The 19593-nt window shown below is 43.0% G+C and overlaps 1 protein-coding gene across 3 annotated transcripts in view; it reads right to left on the bottom strand.

Moving 5' to 3' along the window:
- Positions 1-820: 820 nt before the first annotated feature.
- The window catches only part of zdhhc14 (zinc finger DHHC-type palmitoyltransferase 14), a 35639-nt gene continuing 16866 nt past the window's right edge, over positions 821-19593 (bottom strand). The window contains exons 4-10 of one of the 3 annotated variants that reach the window (XM_053844753.1): positions 11287-11439; positions 8352-8489; positions 7746-7794; positions 7127-7229; positions 6219-6328; positions 4972-5077; positions 821-1633 (exon numbers count right to left, since the gene is read on the bottom strand). In XM_053844753.1, the coding sequence (XP_053700728.1) occupies positions 1181-1633; positions 4972-5077; positions 6219-6328; positions 7127-7229; positions 7746-7794; positions 8352-8489; positions 11287-11439 (1112 nt within the window). In that variant the 3' untranslated portion in view covers positions 821-1180. The other 2 variants (XM_053844754.1, XM_053844755.1) reach the window with 2 other exon arrangements.

Raw genomic sequence — 19593 nt, 5'->3', positions numbered from 1 at the left:
CTTCGATCGCGATTCCGCTGAGTCAGCGATCTCCTCAAAGTTGGCCGGTCATCATGACAACAAACCTTCAATGGAAGAGGAATGACCAGAATGATTCATAGTTTCTTCAGTGGCTTTGCACAACTTGCTTTACCGCATGAAGCATTTAAGTCAATGTTTTTATATTTTTACTGACCAGTCTTTATCATATTAATATCTCTGAAAAATCATTTGCCTCTTCAAGGTTTCATTGTCAGTAAAATTTTCCTTGTTGAATTTAAAACTGTAGCACTTTATTCTAAATGCAATTTAGTGTTTAAGAGCTGAGACTTTTTGTCAAAAACCTAAAAGTACATTTCAGAGACCCGCAATCTTCCCGACTCACCTGCTCTATCAAACTCAGCTGCGTGGGTTTCAAGGGGAAAGAAAAACTTGGAGGAAATGGTGAATCAAAGGAGTAGACGAGGAACTGGAGGGGGCCGAGACGACGCCATTTCCTGATGTTGTAAATGTGTATAAACTGATTTCTCGTCCAATAAATATCATGTAACCGTTGTGCTGGTCTGATCATTTCCCCTCTTTCACATGGAGACGCTGTTTCACCTCATTTTTTAACCAGTCAGTGATGTCCTGGTCCTCCTTCTTGGAGGAGTCACCATCATGGACCTGCAACCTGAAAGCCACTCTCAACTCAAGTTTGTGGTCTAACGGAACTTGAGTACGTCTCGGTGATAAATCTGTGAGCCGAGATAAAACGAGAAGAGTCGGCAGCTTGTGTGTCAGGCATGTGGACTTTTGGGAAAAAACTAATCCTGGTCACATGACATCAACAGTCAAACTCTTCAGATAAAAAGTAGCAGTTTTATTAACGTTCACAGGAAGTAGAATCATTCGGGGAACCGAGTCTGTTTTGGGACATTAGAAAAAAAAGCAGGATGATATGAAACAGACAACATCCACCAATCCCACCAGTAAAAAAAAACAAAAAACAAAAGGCGAGACAGGTTCCGCCCGGCGACAGGCAAGTTGGCTTTTTTTTCTTCTTCTTTTTTTTTTTTGTAAAAAGGTTTGAGACCAGACAGAATCGTCCTAAAACGTCTCCAGCGAGTCACACTTGAGAGTCGCGTGGTAGGGATCCACATCTGCTCGTGACCCAGTCTGGACTGGATTCAGTTCTTGCTGAGTGGACACATTTCCAGAGTCAGACGGAGCTGAGCTTGACCAAACCTCGCACCGAGTCCTCGTGCAGAGAGTCCTGGCTGGCCGGGTCGTAGACTCCGGCTTGGATGGCGTGAGCGTGGCCCAGGGGGGTGCCGCAGGGGAGCATCCCAGGGGGAGACGGCACCTCCTCCGGGGTGAGATAGTGGTGGTGTCCCACCTGCTCCTGCAAGGGGCAGTTGTGGTTGTGTGCGTGGATCATGTCGGAGCTCTCGTGGCAGCTGAGACTCGGTGTGGAGGTCGGCGGGGTGGGCTGGCCCAGAGGGAGGGAGGTGCAGGGCCCGCCGAGGACCAGGGAGGTCCGGCCCGCGAGGGAGAGCCCGTTTTCCGGAGTGGCGGTGAGGATGATGGGCTCTGTGGACTGCTGCTGCAGGAGGGGGGTCGCTGCTGCCTGCAAAACGAATTTGGTGCTCTGAATGCACTGGTCTTGATCACACTGAGGCGAGGAGGAGGTGGAAGAAGAGAGAAGGAGGAGGTGGAGGAGGTGAGAGAGAGGGAGAAGCTGTTAGTGCCCGAGTCCCGAAGCATAACACAGAACCACCCGTGGAAAACAGGAATTTCTATTGAGTCAATTATTTTATTAAAATAATGTTTTGAGAAACATTTTCTTTTTATGTCGCAACACTACTGCCGTGTCCTGATAACCATGGCTCTCACCGTCTCATGTCAAACTGGAGCAGGAAATTGGGTCAGAACCAGTTATTGACGCATAACACCAGCCGCAGGCCAGTGACCTTTGACCCCTTATTGGCACTTGGGTGTAGACTGACAGACTATCTAAAACACAAATTATTCTATGTATCAATCAATCTATTCTATGCAGTAAGACAACAATTCAAGGTTTTCCACTTAATATTATTTTTCTTCTATTTCTTTTTAGATGACAGAGCAGAAAAAACATTTTAAACCATTATCATAGACGTCTGCAGCATCCATTAATTTATATTCTAGTTTGAAATGCAACCAATTTGAATAAACATGAATACACAAAGATATGTCTAATAATAATGTCTAGTTTTACATTCTAGATGGGTACTCACTTATGACAAATATATTTGTTCTTTGCAATATTTAAAAAAGAAGCATTTATACAGTTTTTTCCTTAAAGTTACAATAACCACACATTTTTCAAAGTAGAATCTGAATTTAAACCTCCATTTTATCAACTTCTCACTAGTTTCTTTTGTTGTTGTATGCATGTATGTCGGTCCAATACTTCAGTGTGGAGCGCAGACTCCTTTTATTATTTTGCACAGTAACAGAAAAAGAGGAAAGTGAAATATCGATCTGACTGTAGTAAGCACTCGACACCAGCAGGTGGTGCCCTTCTCTGGCAGAAAAACTCATCCAACACTTGCTGTCTTCTCTCATCTCTAGCCGTCTGTCTTCTGTCAGCGGATCTACTCTCCATCTCTAGCTGTCTCTCCTCTTCCTGTCTCACAGCGACACCTGTGGGCGAACAGTGAAACGCTGAGTGACACTACAAGACTGCTCTTTTGAGCGGGTCTTTTGAACAGACCAAGCTCCAGCCCTGGCCTGTATGGTCGATGGTCATGTGACACAGTTTTGATCTACATCATATATTTCTTTCCTGATGCTGTTCAAGTCCAGGACAAACTTCATCATTGACTGATGACTTGTGACCTGACAGAGCAGCGTTTCAAGCGTCTCGTGTCACCTGGGGAACTAGTATCTCTACTCTGGCTGAGGAACGTTTCTTTGCGACCGGTTCACCCACAAAAAGAGTGGTGGTAGCAGAGGTGTGAGATCAGTTCACACTGTTGCCATGGCAACTGCTTCCAAGACGTCTGCACACCGCTGCTGCTCACAGATGCAACACACGGGCGCAGATCAAAGGCATCTGTGTGCGGCGCCATGATGACATCACGGCGTGAGACTGGAGGTCAACCAGGACGACGGGAGGTTCGAGCGCAGCGCTGGATTCTCCGCCGTGCGTGTGACGGCTGAGTCACAGGGCACAGCAGCTCGCTGTCTCCAGCCCAGGCTGTGGATTCCCTCAGATAGAAACATGTCGAGGAGGGAAACATGTGCACTCTGACTCACAGATGTGCTGCTACACACTCGACAAAGCAACTCTGGGACCCACACATGCACCAAGCAAACCACAAGTGAGCGCTATGACCACAGCATCCAGCAGAGGGCTCCCTTCTGCAGACTTGTTGATGAAAACACTGCTCCAAGCAGATGAGTTTTTCCTCAGAAATGTCCATCTTAACTACACAGGGGATGCTCTGACTCCCAGGCCAGCGGTACCAGAACATCACACGTCAATTTATTTATTGTAGCCTTAGCCACAACAGGGAGGTCATTATGCTAAGCTAGCACAGTTCAGGACTAGCAACACGTCACAATAGGAGCGTGTGTTCCTGTGTCCACCCTCACGAGTTGTCCCACATCACCATGTCCCCAGTGACCGGCCATACTGCACGCACCGGTCACACTGAGGTGGACGCAAACAGTTGGGTGTGTGTGTGTGTGTGTGTGTGTGTGTGTGTGTGTGTGTGTGTGTGTGTGTGTGAGAAGAGGCTTTACATACAGAGCGTCGTGTGACAGCTACAGTAAACAACTCAATACTTGCTAATATCCTGGCAACAAAAACACAAAGACCTTCTGAATCGGAACACAGTAGCACACACTCATGTGCATCCCACCTAAATTAGGACGCAACATGGAGAAAATAAATAAATTCCACAGCAAGTTGAAACTCAATGAATTTTCTAGGCCACTCTGTGTGTGAGTGTGTGTGCATGGGTTTGTTTATCCTACTTTGTGGGGACTCGTTTTTGACAAAACACTATCCTTGTGAGGATAGTATGACTTTGTGGGGACATTTGGTTGGACCCCTTGAGGTTAACCCTCAATTTGAGTATGAAGACGTCAAAATAACAGGGTTATAGTAATTATGTTTACGTTTGGTTCAGAGTCCTGGTTAAGGTCAGCCAAGTGTTTTGGATGGTTAGGTTTATGGCAATGAGAAACCTCACAATGTGCCTACAAAGATAGGAATACAAACAAGTGTGCGTGTGTGTACATGTATTAATATTCTTGTGTGGATCAATCTTTGACAAGACACTCATCTTATGAGGACACTTTGCTTTGTGAGGACACTGAGGCCAGTCCACTTTTGTGGGTGAGAAGGTCAAAATAACTGGGCCATAATAACTGGATTTAAGGTTGGTTCTGGTTAAGTTTAGCCATTTTGTCATTGTTTTGGACGGTTAGGTTAAGGGTGAGAAGCTGGGGAAAGGGTAATGGCAACGAGAGGTCCTCATAAGGATAGAGTGAGAGATCTAGCACATAGACTTTCATCTCTCAGTTGTCTGGGATCATTAGATCCACTGTTGACACAACAGAGCGACGCGCGGATCATTGTCTTGCTATCAGTTACTCAGATGAATGAATCCCACAGATTGACCTCAGATCAAGTGTTGTGGCGTTAATCTCATGCACTTCAGCTCTTGCTACTTTAGGATGTCATCCACACACAAGTCCTGCCTTGGGCTTGTCAATCGAAACTGCCAGAGATGTTTAAGGCACCAACTGAGTCGGCCATTTTTGTTGCAAGCATTTTTGATTAAGAAATAAATAAGAAATTGAAATGCTTCAATAATGCCACGATTTCAATGGGTAGTGTTTTTGTTCGATGCACTGGATTAAATGACAAGTGGAGACATAAATGAAGGTGTGTTCTGGAAGAACACGTAGCCAATAAGACTGTGTTCCTCCAGCAGCGTGAGCGAGTCAGGGCCTTACCATGTGACTCTGCTGAGACTGCGTGGCCCCGTACATGGTGATGCCGTTGGTGGGCGGTGTTGGCTGTGGGGCGTCTGACTGGACAAATCCACGTCTGTCAATCAAACTGTGAAGAGGACAGACAGAGAGAAAATATTTCATACTTCGTATTAAATAGGAAGAAAACAACCCGACAGCCTCCACATTAAAGGAGCATCTCCAAAAGTCTCTTCCTCCACACTCAGATTTGCTCAGTTGGAGTCATGACTCTTTTATGATGATGAGTCGGGGGGCAGTTTTCACCTGCCCAGACAGCAGGATGTCATCGGGCCGATCATTCAGCACCAAGTGTGACTGTGAGTCTCCGAAGAGACGAGCTGGCTCCAGCCGTCAGAGGAAAACCTTCCAGGAAATGTGGGCTGAAGGCAGGCTTCTCCGCCATGTGTTTTCAGTGGAGGAGAGGAAGTTTGGCTCCTTGAGTCTGAGTCAAAACATTCCTCTGGAGCTGCTGGCTCCAGCCGAGGCCAGATGTCGACCACCTGTGCAGCCACCACTGAGCATCCGCCCACCGCCGTCATTACCCATGACTCATCGGTCCTAATGGACGCAGCAGCCGGCTTGGACTGACAGGAATGTTGCCGGAATGACTCGCTGGAAAAGCAAGTCTCGGGACTCGTGTGGAGGCGAGCGCCATCAGAGCATCCGTGGCATCAAATGAAGCTGAAGTTGAAAAGTCAGAACTCCAGGAAAAGGTTGTTAACCAATCAGAGGCCAGATGTTAGGGTGACGTATGCAGAGAGGAAAATTCATCCACAAGAGGAAGTGAATGGGAGAGCAGCTGACAGTTGCTGGAACCAATGAGTCACAGGGATGACGGCGGCTCTGAAGGATCTGGTGGAGCCTGAGACGTGTCCTCCACAACCTTTACTGTCTTAATACAGTTCTGCGACTCTACAATTCTGACCCTGAACATGTTGATGTTCCACTAACTGTAGACCCACCTCCAGCAGGTTGATCTACTCTTTCAAACGCAAAATAGCCAGGTGGCAGGCAGCCGCTTTGTTGCCAACACACTGGGTGTGAACGTAGCTTTAGACCTAAATCTTCCAGTGTCACCCTCTGAGTCTGGAATAATGTAGTAAACCGTCTCTGCTTCACCTGCACGTCTGACAATGGGCTGCACTCTAGTGTTTCAGACATCAGAAACATTCTGAACGTCTATTGCGGTCACCAACAAAAGATGTTTTTCAACGGCAGTAGCGACGAACCTGGGCGGCAGAGGTCCACACAGAGCAGCGCAGCAGTTGGTGAGGATGTTGCCGTGGCTGTAGGGGTTGTAGTTGTCTTTGCCTCGTTTAGAAGACCATGAGCCTTTGATCTGAAGAGAGAACAATATTGTCATAAGAGCAAGGTTTAAAATACAGACAACAAAACGGAAAATCAAAATAAAAGTCAAACACTGAATTAAAAATAATAATAATCCAAAGCTAAATATTATGAATATAATAATCAAGCCAGGAACAACACAACAAAACAACTGAAAAGAAAAATAAATAAGATTATTAATGGTTTTAGCATAATTTAAAAAGCAGAATTTCTGAAATCACAATAACAAAATCCATAGCTGGTCACCTTTATTGCTAGTTATTATTATTATAATGAGATTATTTATAGCTCACTGTCAATGGGAACATATTAAACAAATATTAACATATTAGGAGTTAATGACAAAATAATTATGGAAACGTGATCTCAAATATTATCATGAAAAATCTTTAAAAAAATGTTTTAAAAGGTGTGGCTGTAACCATAACATTAATAATATCATTATTTTTTTTTTTCATAACTGGCCAAACTAAATTCTGGACAGTTTCAACATTGTCTGTGTTGAAGTCAACAACTAACAGAATGTGTTCAGAACTGACCAAAAAAGTAAATAAACCAACTACATCATCAAATTAGTATTAAGTAGTTCAGCCAGTCGCTCACAGTATAATGCATGAGGTCAACTGCAGTAAAGAGTGATGCAGCTCAATGTGCTTTTTAAAATAAAAGTCAAATTTAAGAAAGGGTCTGTTGAAGGGTGTCATGTGGCTCCGGTGTGATCAACAGTGTAAGAGAAGCCACCCAAGTGTGTCTCCACACATCAGTGGCATCTGCTGGTCTCTGCACTCACGTCTTCGTTCGTCGTCTGGTTGGAGCTGATCAGGTAGGTGTGGAAGCCGGAGAGTCCCACTATGGACCAGACGGAGAAGAAACACACCACCACCTCCAACACAGTAAGACAACTGGTCAAGGAAACACAACCTCACACCTTCTGCATCAACAGTTGCAGTCCTGTTGGTTAAACCAGTGCGACATCAGAAACACAGTCTCTACTGCAGTTTAGTGTCGTCTTTTATGAGTCATCTAAGAGTTCAGCTCTCACACATGCTTGTTATCGATCAAAGACACGCCCAAACTTTAATCTCTTCTCATCACGCGAGAAGGAGATCAAAATCAAAAGCCAGTGGAGAGACGCCAGGACCATGAAGGAGCCGTCCTGCGTGTCAGCTGATGAAACAGAACTGATGAGAAATGCTCCAGACATGCCAGTGCGAGGAGAGGGGAGGGAGGGACGGGGGGTGACAGATGTTTAAAGCTGAGCCCATTGTGCAACTGTGGAGCCACACATGAACAAATAACAGAGCTACAACTGAACCCTGGTCAGATAAATAGTGACAGTAAGGAACAGAAACAAGCACTTGTCACGGGACTCAGATGCAAGACAAAGGTCTTGTTCACTCCAAGGATATCTGGCAGGACTCTCTTTAAGTGCACTGAGGAAGTCACTCTGATGGGAGCCTGCGGGAGGAAACACACAGTTACTATCAGATGACAGGATGAGCGTTCCCTCAAGACAACCATCTCACACTCCCCCTGGTGATTTCCAAATGTAAACGTGGAGCTCTGACAGGGGAAAAAAATCATCTCCAGTTATTACCTGCTGTAAACAACCTTCATGGAGGTGGCTTTTTCGCCAAGTTTCTGTGGTTCCCATTAGCCAGGTTAACCCGGCTCCTAGTGAACACGCTCATAACAGACAGGAGCAGTCTGACATGTCTGACCGGAGAAAGACATCATGATCAACACTACAGCAGAACCGTTTCAGGTCTTCCAAAGCTCCAGTTTCTTTCCGCAGTGCAACACTAATGTACAGACTCTCGGTTGGCTGCACTGCAACACACACATGCGTGCGCACTCACACTCGCATACACACAAATTGATTGGGCGCCCAGTCGACCACAGCCGGGTCCCAGCTGGAAAAATGGTAACAAGCCAGAATGCTGCAGCTTTTCACAACACCCACTTACAACCTGCTGGCTGCAGCCAGGAGGAGGGAGAGAGTGTGTTCCACTTACGTAAAATGATGTGTGTGATGACAAAGGCAAAGATGAAGATGGTGAGGAAGGAGAGCGAGAGGATGAACATGTAGAAAAAGCGGTAGTTCCTCCTTCCCACGCAGTTCCCCACCCAGGGACAGTGGTGGTCGAAGCGCTCTGGAGAGAAAGACGGTGACAGAATTCATAAGCACGTCATAAAGCAGCTTCCTGTCATTCATTCTGCTCAACATCTCAATGTTTACTCTTTCAAACTTGTTGGTGTCACACTGCTGTGCTCAGCAACCACAGCCCTGTCAGGCAGTCGGACTGTGCGCGTACTTAGAGGGAGAACAAGCAAAGCAACTATGAAGTTCATTAAAACTGATTTCTTTTCCTGGTTCACAGAGCAGAACGAACTTTATTCACAACAACTCATGTCACGTTTGATCAACACTGATGTGGCCACTGTCATTTATCACTTTAAGACGTTCCCTTGCCAGAGCGAAAATATTGAAAAAAACCTGGACTGGAGAGCAACTGAGGCAACAACCCAGATCTCCACACAGCACTTCCATCAAAGCAAAGAATGAGCTGCTCCACTTGGAGTGTCTTTCAAATGAAGGGACTTCATGCAACTTCTCCAGCCAACCAGAAAAGGTTCAAGATAAAGTGCTAAGATGACTGATAATAACAACACCACAGAAAGTCTTCAATGGTTTTCCAACTCCTTTGACTGGATTTTTGCCACAAATGCACCAAGAGACTTACTAATAATAACGTTGAGTACAGGGTCTGTCACATTCAACCACGCATACGGCAACAGGTAAAAAACTATTTAAGTGTCTCGTGAGCACCTAATAGCACGGCAGAGCGTTGTTCGAGTGGTGATGAAAATGTCTGTAACCCAGGAAGGCTATGATGTAAGATATGAAAAATACTGCTCCAGAAATGTGGCGCAATCCAAATTGTAAAACGCATGAAATCGTTGGTGGACAACAGTTGCAGCAGATTAAAAGGAGGGATTAGTGTCAGAGCTGTGCAGACCACTGTGTGGATGAGGGCATCAGTTGACCAGTCGTAATTTTGTGATGAGGATGGGCCTGGCTTTTGCCTGCCTCGATCAATGCCTGGCACAATTGTGCGAGGGGACGAGGGAGTCTGGCCCGACCAGAGCTGCTGCTGCACGTCCAGATTAGAACTGACACTGGATTACTGCATTTCCACGCCTATGAAGTACAAAAACCTGTTTCAGAACACATAAACAAGTGGGTTGTCAAAGCGAAGATGACAGACTTGATGGAAAATAACGGTACATTTTACGGCTACTGTGGAGTACAATGGACTTGGCTTGGCACTAATGGATCCATCACAGCTATGAACTGGATTGGCCTTGACGCGTGGAAGAGAAGAAAACGTATGGAAGAAGAAAGAGGCGCTGGAAGAAGTGCATCTTGGAGCAGAGGAATATTGTAATAATGGCTATGACTCAGTGGAGGCGGCTGATTTGAGGCGGCAGCTCATCTTTCGAGTCACTTGTGATCCGTCTATGAACTTTTTTTTTGTTGCATTAGCCAGTGTTCCTCTTCGGCTGCACCTCTTTTAATGGTCAAAGGTGTCAAATAGAAACGTATTAAAATACTCCACCTTTCCTGTTGGGACACCAACAATCAATGGTCAAGTCAGTTGAACCAAACATCAGGCTGAGGAGTACTTATTTTTAAAATAAAAATGACAATGTTGTAGAGAAAAAACTGCACAGGCAACCCTGAAATAAAGCTATAGTGAGCTCAGCTGCATTTTAATGTGACTAATCTGTAAGTTTGTGCACATTTGAATTCAACTATTACTAATTAATGAGGCACAGAACTTGTGCCTTTAGGTCAACGAAAAACAGGTATTTTTGTGAGCTGAAACTGTTCCGTTGAATGATTTAACTGGTGACATGCAGTAATAAATGTCACCCTCTACAGAGACTCCTGGCCTGCGGGGCATCCGGCTAAAGAAGAAGCGACTGTGCCATAATCTTGTCCTACACATCAAGTGGGGGAGTCTGAACCACTCAGGGTACTAACTTATTTAAGATCCAGGGAAGCTGCGTGGCATTAGCGGCCCTGGAGACCAAAGGAACAGAGAGGGAAGTAACTAATATGATCCCGAGTGTGATTCCTACAAACAGAAAGTGAGATCATTCAACTAAAAAAAACAAAAAAAAAAACCAGGATGTCTCTGAACCAATAAATGCATCTGAATTATTTAAAACTCAGAGTCAGGGGGAACGGCTTGCTGGAAGGGAATCGCCACACAATTTACCAAAACCAGTCATACAAATCCACATCTTCAGAGAGAGAACTCCCATTTTGCAGACCACCAGCTCACAAGCCAGACCACTCACTGTCCGTATTAGCACCCGCTACTGTAACTCAGACAGTTGTCTAAAAACACATCTACTACTCATCCCTAACCTACAGCTCCTCTCCTGACAACCAGACGGACAAAAGGGAAAACCCGCTTCGAAGATGACAGCAGCACAAAAACTCAAAAACAGTTCTGCGAATTGCTTTGTCGTGCCGCTCACTTTCCCTCACAACAGCGTGAGGAAGAAGTGTTGTTCCAAAAGCCACTTTGTTTCTGCTCAGATCAAAAAGTGCGTCAGGAAAGACCCCCGAAGGTTTGTTTCGAAAACACATATTTATCTGCTGGGTCTTAATGCGGATGCTATCACCCGTGAATCAGCAAATAACAACATGCTTGTCAGAAACATTAAAAACTTGGAAGTACTTAACACTTAGAAGGCTAGTAGCTGCATTCAAAAAACAAAACCTGAGTTCATTGTTAACAAGTATAAAGTAATCGTGATAAACATCAAAATAAAATTGAAACAACACCATGTGACAGAATTAGATCTTGTTTAGCTAACCTTCGAATGACAAAGACGCTGGTTAACTATTGCACAAATGGCGTATTTATTACTCACCCACACAATTGTCACAGAGGCTGCAGTGGGAGGCACGTGGTGGTCTGAAAATTTTGCAGGTGAAGCAGTACTTGAGTTTGACCGTTTGGCCATTGATGACCACTTCCTTGGTCCTGGGTGGAGGCCTGTAGCCTGTACTGCCGTTAGCCACATCTGAAGAGAGACAATGTGCTGTTAACACTTAAACAATACATGGAAGTACAGTATATATATATAGATATCTTGATAAAATGTGATATGTATGATCAGCATGATTCGAACTGGACAATAGTTTGACACTATAAATAGCATGTAACACTAAGCCAACATGGAAATTGGCACCGGTAAAGCTATTTTGAGTGACATTAAACTCAAGTCTCTGAGGCTACCATGTCACCCAGATTGATGGTAAATTACAGCACAATACAGTGCTATACTGCTGAGCTCGCACCGAGCACTTCGACAGCAGGAGATGGTTTGTGTAGGAAGATTGCAGCGACATTGTTAGTAGAGACTTGAAGCATCTATGACAACGAGGGAAGAATTCGGAGTCAGATTTATTGGGTAGCATGTTTGTGTGGGTGTACGGCAAGATTTGAAGAGAGGAGAGGAAATGTCCCCAATGGGTTACGGCCTATTTCATCTTCTCTGTCATGCATTCAGAGAATTCTTCCCAGAGACTGTGAAGAGATATCGAAGAGTGGAGGAATAACTCCAACAATTTCACCAGGCAGCAGGTTTGAATTACATTCCAAGACCTATTCAAAACATGTCTGTCACCATCTTTGTGTTGTTGAGTTTGCTACAGCCTGTCTGTCATGTCTCTGCGTCAGTGTGGTCTAGAGCAGTTGAGCCAGTCTTCGAGTCGGATACGTCCTCATTTAAGTCTTTCTTGAAAAGTGCAGACAGTTACAGGTTTGACATGTGCTCCAGTGACATTTTCAGACAGAATAAAGCTTATCAGTCTCAGCGCACAAATCCGTCTGTGATGAGACATGAAGCTCTGTGTCTGATGAGTGGCTGCGACGTCTGAATGAAAACAACTAGAAAGAAAAATTGGACGCCATTAATGTCAACAACAGCCAAGCATCAGAAAACCTGAAAATAACAATCACATAAACACCAAATTGTTGATGACATGGAAAAGTTTTTTTTGTGCCTGCAATTGTCGACAGGTTTATTTTGATTTTATGGCCCCCATTAGGGCCCTATGATTTCAACAATCACTGAATCGCAGAATTGACAGACTAAAACGGAACTACTTATCATGGAATTTGACATAATGTAGCTGGTAAGCTGTTTTTGTTTGGAAGATGTACGTGTGTTTAGGAAAAAATTCTCCGGGAAGTTACTCTGGATGACACAGCGAACCTGCTACCCAGACTGTGGTGCTCCTTAAAAAAATGTACCCACGGTGAAGCGGCTGCACGCACCTCTGCCTAAGTCAGCAAAGCGTGACCCTGGGTTTAAGAGGGGGGGTGGCCACTATAAGTGACCGTTCAGTGCCGGCACCGTCTTCTGTACAACGCCTGCATTGTTTTCAGCATCAGCCTCACAGGAGCAGACACTCATGCAGCATACAACAGTGACAGCTGCTTGATGATGTTCGGAAAACCTCTGACTTGGAAGTGTATAAGAACAATCACAAGACAGCTGTGGCTAAACCCAGCACTCTTTGTGTCATTCAACACGCTGAAACGGAAGAAAGACTGCAGAAAGAGAGCTCAAGTATAGACGTTTTACAATCAAACATGTGACTGGCTTAAAAGATCTCACGAAAATGACTGCAAATGCTAGAAATGTTGATGACCGATGATGATAGACTGACAGTATCTCAATTTCTATTCAATTTCTAAGCCAGTCAGGCGAACTGTGGAACTTGAAGCCCAAATAACTTGGTTAAGATACTTTTATTTATTAAAAAATATGCATTGTCACTTAAATAAACTTGTATGCATTTTAGTTGATCATAATTTAAAAAACTATTTGGCAGTGAAATAAGGAACAAGGATTGGAACTACTTCATATATTTAAATGACAAACTCCGGGAGCTCAATGACCTAATTTTTGATCCAGCTGACAAGTCCACGTCCAGGTGCTTTAGCTGATGTGGAAAGTTTGTCAGCTAACGCACGTTTTGAGTGAAACTCAAAACATGTGAAACAAAACTGCCCAACAAGCCTTTGAACTAAAATAAATCTCACTTTCCAACTGAACAAAGTCTCAAGATACAGCAACAAACTTCACGTCAACCTCCCCCGCAGTGAACTCATCGTTGCATGAGAAGAATTTAGCCAGAATTGCGCTGTTATTTGTTTACCTTGCATCAGTGAAAAGTAATCACACAAATCGTGTGCTCAAACGTTTCCAGTTCTCTGTTTTCTACAATCAGGGATTGTGGACAGCATCACACTTTCCCAAACAACTGTTTTTAAAAGTGTTTTTGTTCTGAGGAGCTCCCAAGTTTCCCACCGCTAAGCATCATCACTGTAGTTTAGTCTCTCCTACACACACAGAAGTCAGGAATTAGCATTCCTCGAGCCCCCAGCAGGCGGTGCCTAACAATGTTTGCCTGACATCGAGCCCTCACTTAGTGTCATGGTATCCAGCGTGAGTGGGTAACTCCTCTTCCCAAACGGCCTGGCCTTATTTTTCTTCTCCTCACATTTTCCCTCTCAGACGGCTCTTCCACTGGATGCTGCTGTTGAGTTTGCAGCAGTCGTGAAGTGAATCGATGAATTATACAGCCGCAAAGTTTGTTTATTTACCCACAGGTATCGGCAAACAAGAACATCAACACAGGACAGGATGCTGTGCAAACAAAGCTAGTGAAAGTTTAGTGAGACTTGTTTTTTTCTATGAACACAGAACACACAACATATGCACTGAAGTCTGGAATGTAATAGCTGATGAGTTTTATTAGATGCTAATATTCCTCTATACATGATGATGACTGGTGACAGAATTTAGAAATAATAATAATGGTGATAATAATAATAAAAAAAAAATCATGAATTTATACATAGAAAACAAGACTGGTGCCTGTAGCTTTGATATTTTAGCATGGCAGTGCACGTTTGTGATCAGTTCATGTACATTCATTTAGATTTTTATGCAGCATTGTGAAATTCTATACTTTCATCATTCAATTAATTTAACTTTTTCAATTTTTTAAATCAGTTTTCTTGTCATTTCACCATCCAAACTTTCCACTTTCTACTGTTATTTGCCAAACTTCAAAAGACAATACTTAGCATTATTAATGTTTATTAAGCCTATGTTTTCTCAGCATTTTCTCATTGACCTTCATTCCTGTTTTTACCGTTCACCTGTGTATCAAGGATTTTATAATTATCTGATGATTCTTCTTTAAACAGAGTGACACATAGTTTGGCTTTTTATTTTAAATATAGAATATTTTACAGTAATACTGATATTTTTATGGAGTGTTATGTATTTTCCGATTTCTTCTGGTCATAAGTTCAATCTCATTTTCAAATTTATTTTCACCAAAGCCTTTTCTACAAGCCATACTGAAAAGATATACTCCAGACAAATGAGAGTTGACCCCCATGTGTTGCTCCTCCCTTAAATGACAACCAAGTTTCAGAGAGACTTCATTGTCACTTTTTTTTTTAAAGGTAGATAATTCAATTCAAATGTTTTGTATCACTTATTCAGTTAATTTTGTGGGGACATCACACACAGGCCGGTAATCCTGAGCAGGAAACAACACATCCAGTAGCTTTCACACTGCACACATTTAGAGCTGGTAATTGTATGCCCAGTGAGAGGAAACTCGAGTGCCCAAAGACAATCCATTAACCGCCTGTAAAGGAAGCACTTTTCTCTTGCACAAACACTTTCTCTTCAGGGTGCACACAGTGAGTGTCTTTTGAAACGTCCTTATTGCAGCAGATCACCAGCAGCTCTGCTGTTTACGGATGATCATTTATCAAATTTCGACTCATCATAAAAACAGTCCAGACTGAAAGACGGGGATAGCGGAATAGAAATGGCATTTGCCTCAAGCTCTAGAAGTAGAAAAAAATTGCTCTTTATGACGCAGATGATAAAAATGGCTCGAGACATTTGATGGAGAAGTAATTGTAGTGGAGGCAATCAAGCAGCTGTGCTTGACGCGACTGGTCTTCATTGGTGATGTTCTCATCTCGGAACAATCCCAATCAAAGTTAGAGAACGCCATCGAAGAAAGCCCTTCCTGTCGCTGAGATGTGAAAGTAGCTTAGATTGCAAATTATAGATGGACTGAGATGTTGATAAGTTACATGTTTTACCATGTATGTGGATGCTAACAATAGCATCCTGTTGACAACAATGTGGACCAGGTTTGGATTCCAGGTCACTATAGGTCATCGCAAGTCTCCGCCACAAAAAATGTGGTGGTCAGATGAGATTCAGCGTTGGAGAAGAACTGACTGGGAAAGAAACTTCAATTGCAAAAAGTGACTCTTGACCAAATAAAAATACTAGTTTCCAGTCCATTTTACTCCAAATGGGGTCAGAGGGGTGTGGAAATAACAGGCTTATCTTTTAGAGCACATACACAGACTGGAGCGAAACAGAACTCACAGACTGGGAAGCAAGAAAGGAAGGAAGGAAACAAGTGATGTTGCAGAAAGCTAAAAATAGGCCTGCGACTTGTCACTCAAATAACTTACACATTCTTTAGGGAACAGGACGTGTAAGTCGGAATCCACAACGTATACCATCGGAGGAGCCAAACAATGTTTTCCCACCAGTTGCAGTAAGTGTCAAGACTAACTTAGCATGATTGGAAATCACACCACCAGTTCTCTATATAACTGACCTCATTCACACTTATTCTGTGTTGTCTGTGGAATGATCGCTAACATTTTCCTCATGACCAGACGGAATTCGAGGAAAATGCAAAAGATTGAGGACAGATCAAAATAGAGCTTTCTAATTACACACTTGAATGCTTCTCAGCTAGAAATACTCGGGAGCGTGGGAACAAAACCAGAAAAATAGATGAGACCCCAACCTTAAAATAAGTTTTATTTAGTTGTTGGCAGCGCGTTCACTTTTTATCCCAAGCATTTAATAACTGAAAATCCAAACATTTAATCACATTTTCTTTGCTATTTTAATAAAGCAAATGAAAATGGGGGTACTAAAGAGATACGAGCAAAATACAAGGGAGTCTTTTAACCGCACAGCATTATGACTATTACGCCAACTACACACAAATGGGGTCTCAGGGTCAGTCTGTGCTTCGGTGATTAGAATAAAGTGCTTTCAGCGTAGGTGCGCTAAAGTCTACACATTTTCTAATTTATAGTGTTAAACTGATAAAAATAAGCAGCAAAACACCAGCACAAATGGTTGAAAGTTTGTTGAAGAGGTGAACACCATGTTAACTGTCATAGAAACTATAAACACGTTATCGCACCTGGTTGTAAGATGAAGGTTAGCAGTGTAATGCACAGCAATACCGAATTAAGGGGCCAAAATCTAGTCCTACTCAAGCCTCCCAGCCGTGGTGAGTGAGTTACTTTGACAACAAATCATTTTGTTAACACCTAAGATGAGGGGACACATGCTGTATTACCATTGATATACAACCTATTAGGAGTTAGCTAGGATTTTCAAAGGCGTTTGAAGCCCGGACCCCACCCCATAACCCCGCCTCCAGCCCATTCCTCTCCAGACACGCCACATCAACAACTGACTTTACAACTTGCATTGTAAAAAAGAAGCTGTAAACATCTATTTGAACAAAAATGACTTTTTATAAAAACAAACATCTGATTCAAATAACAAACAGAGATGAACTCAGCAGCTGCTGCCACAATAACACTTTCAGATGTTGGGGACACCTGACACAAAAATACATATTTAAATAATCATTCTTTACCATGCTACTTATATATTTATGCAACCATACAGTTGTATCAGCTATGTAAGGCTTATCGCTTGATTAAATACAGTTTGATCCCTGTTAAGCTATTTTTGCTTGCATTTTGGCTGTGCAGCGAACAGCACTGATCCACAGAGCAGTCTGTTGCACAGCTCTGGGGAGCGGGCTTCAGACCAAAAGAAAACACCAAAATACTTCTGCAATACTTTTGTAAACAACTGTTTAAAGCATGGAACTTATCTGCCTTTCCTCCTGTCATCAGCAACAGACATTCCTTCAATAACAGTGCTTTCGACAACTCCCGGGATGTGGATAACCAAGAGAATATGCCAGTTCAGCGGATTTTTTTTCCAAAATCAATTTAAAATAAATTCAGAACCATAGAAAATTCATAAAAATACATAATATATGGAAACCATACCATATGGAACTCCATATTTTATCCCTGTCTTGCCCTGCTCCAGCTGCTGTGAGGTTAAAAAACAAGCTTGAATGTTATTGGATTCTACACTCAAGTGGTGATTTTCCTCTGAGCGCGGCTGCTCCATCTCCAGCGACAGCTTTAACTGGCTGATTTAGGAAAAATAGCAGAATGACATTCACTAGCTCACTTGGTCACCCCGAGGTAGACGCAAAGGAACTGGTGATTGGGGCGCCACTCAATATGATAGATCGAAGCTTCAGTGGGGGTTCAGGTCAAGTGAGTTGCCAGTTCAAGGATGTGGATTTGAACGTCAGCTACTATGTGACTTCATTCAATCAGTTTCATATTCAACTGTGGGTTTAACTCGAGACACAGAGGCAATATCAGCTCTCAATGACAAATGGAGAAGTCCTGCTATCTGTTACCACCCTGGAGTGTAATACAAAGAGGTGTCATGTACAGTCATTCATTCTTCTCTTGTTTTACCAACAAATCAATAACAATGATGTCAAGCCAAAGTCATTTTACATGAGGCAATCGCTGCTGAAATTGCTCCAATATAATGCTATTACTTACAATGGACCCAAACAGAAGCCAGACAACAATGACATTCATTTGACTACACCATTTATCTGTACAAGCAAGATAAAAAAAGATAAAAAGAAAGAAAAAAAAAACAGCAGCGTAATTTCATCTTACCTAAGACAGAAACATTTAGAAGGAGAAATGCAAAAAATGTGCCACAGCAAATGAAGAAAATACAGAATGCTTGTGTTGAAATGAAGTTGGCTCATCAGGCTGAGAGAGAGCGAACAGATGTACAAGTAACTTCTCTCATGCGAGCACGCCACTGCTGCAGTCCACACAGAAGGGCTAAAGACATAAGGATCTAAACGGGATGGTTCCAATGAAAAGAATCATACAACTTCTGAGAGAAGGCTGATAGAAATAAATCAAATAAAACGTCATTTGGTTGATGTAGTGGCCGACAAGATACAATGTTGTTTTTGAACACAATAGTTGTGTCAACTCAAATGATCTGGTGGCTGAAAAAGTGCCAATGTCTTGAACGCACCAAGACCAATTCAGTTAACGTCCATCATTTGTTCTTGTTCTGGGATAAAAATAGTAATGGTTCCACCTTATATTAAGGCACATAAAAGCAGTGATAATATATTCAAGATAACAGCATACATACTGTAAGTATGATTTTTACTAATCTAGATTTTGAGATTGCCAATATTGTATGGGCCAAATTTATCGCAATAAATTTGGAGACGATACCATTTCTTAAGCTTACAACCTCCGCAACATCGCAGACTATGTTTTGTTACTTTATTTTGCCACGTTATCTGATGTGTCCAGTCCATCTACTTCGTAAAATGAAAACCGTGACCAGATGTCGTAATTTCAGAAGACTGAAAGCATTACCCTTCAATTTGTTCCGTAATTTTCAATGTCTGGCACCGTAGCACGTAGCAGCCCAGCATCCCGTACAACAGTTACGGCAGCACAGTATCCCAGGGTCTCACTCTCACACAGCCATCTACCACTACAGTAGCACCTATGCCTGAATGGCATTCGACTTACGACCAAGTCAAGATCTCCAAGTCAACTGCAATACTCTTTTAGTTTAGTTCCACGCTGTTCCAGTAAATTACATGAATGAAAAGCAGATTTCCGGTTGTTATTCTCCTAGTGTCGGTAAAGTTACTTCACAATATAGCTGTTTGTAATATAAGCCTTCATTCAGTCCAGTTAATGTACTAAAATGTCCCTTGGTTCCATCCAGCGTAACGGACCACATAAGAAAAAGCAACAACGTACACACTGTGCTAGCTACAGGCGACCAGCAGCATGCTTTTGTCGGTGAACAAGAGATCCCAGTTCAGTCTGTCATGCTTGAAAATGCACGGCACAAAAGCCAATGAGGATGTAATGATGAGATGGGGAGGGTCCGCAGTTGCGCTATTTGGGTCAAAGCCGTTTATGTTTGCAGCCT

The sequence above is a fragment of the Synchiropus splendidus genome, chromosome 16, assembly GCF_027744825.2.
Source record: "Synchiropus splendidus isolate RoL2022-P1 chromosome 16, RoL_Sspl_1.0, whole genome shotgun sequence".
Lineage (NCBI taxonomy): Eukaryota > Metazoa > Chordata > Actinopteri > Syngnathiformes > Callionymidae > Synchiropus > Synchiropus splendidus.
The sequence above is the reverse complement of the archived record's forward strand: the minus strand, read 5'-3'. Positions and strand labels throughout refer to the sequence as shown.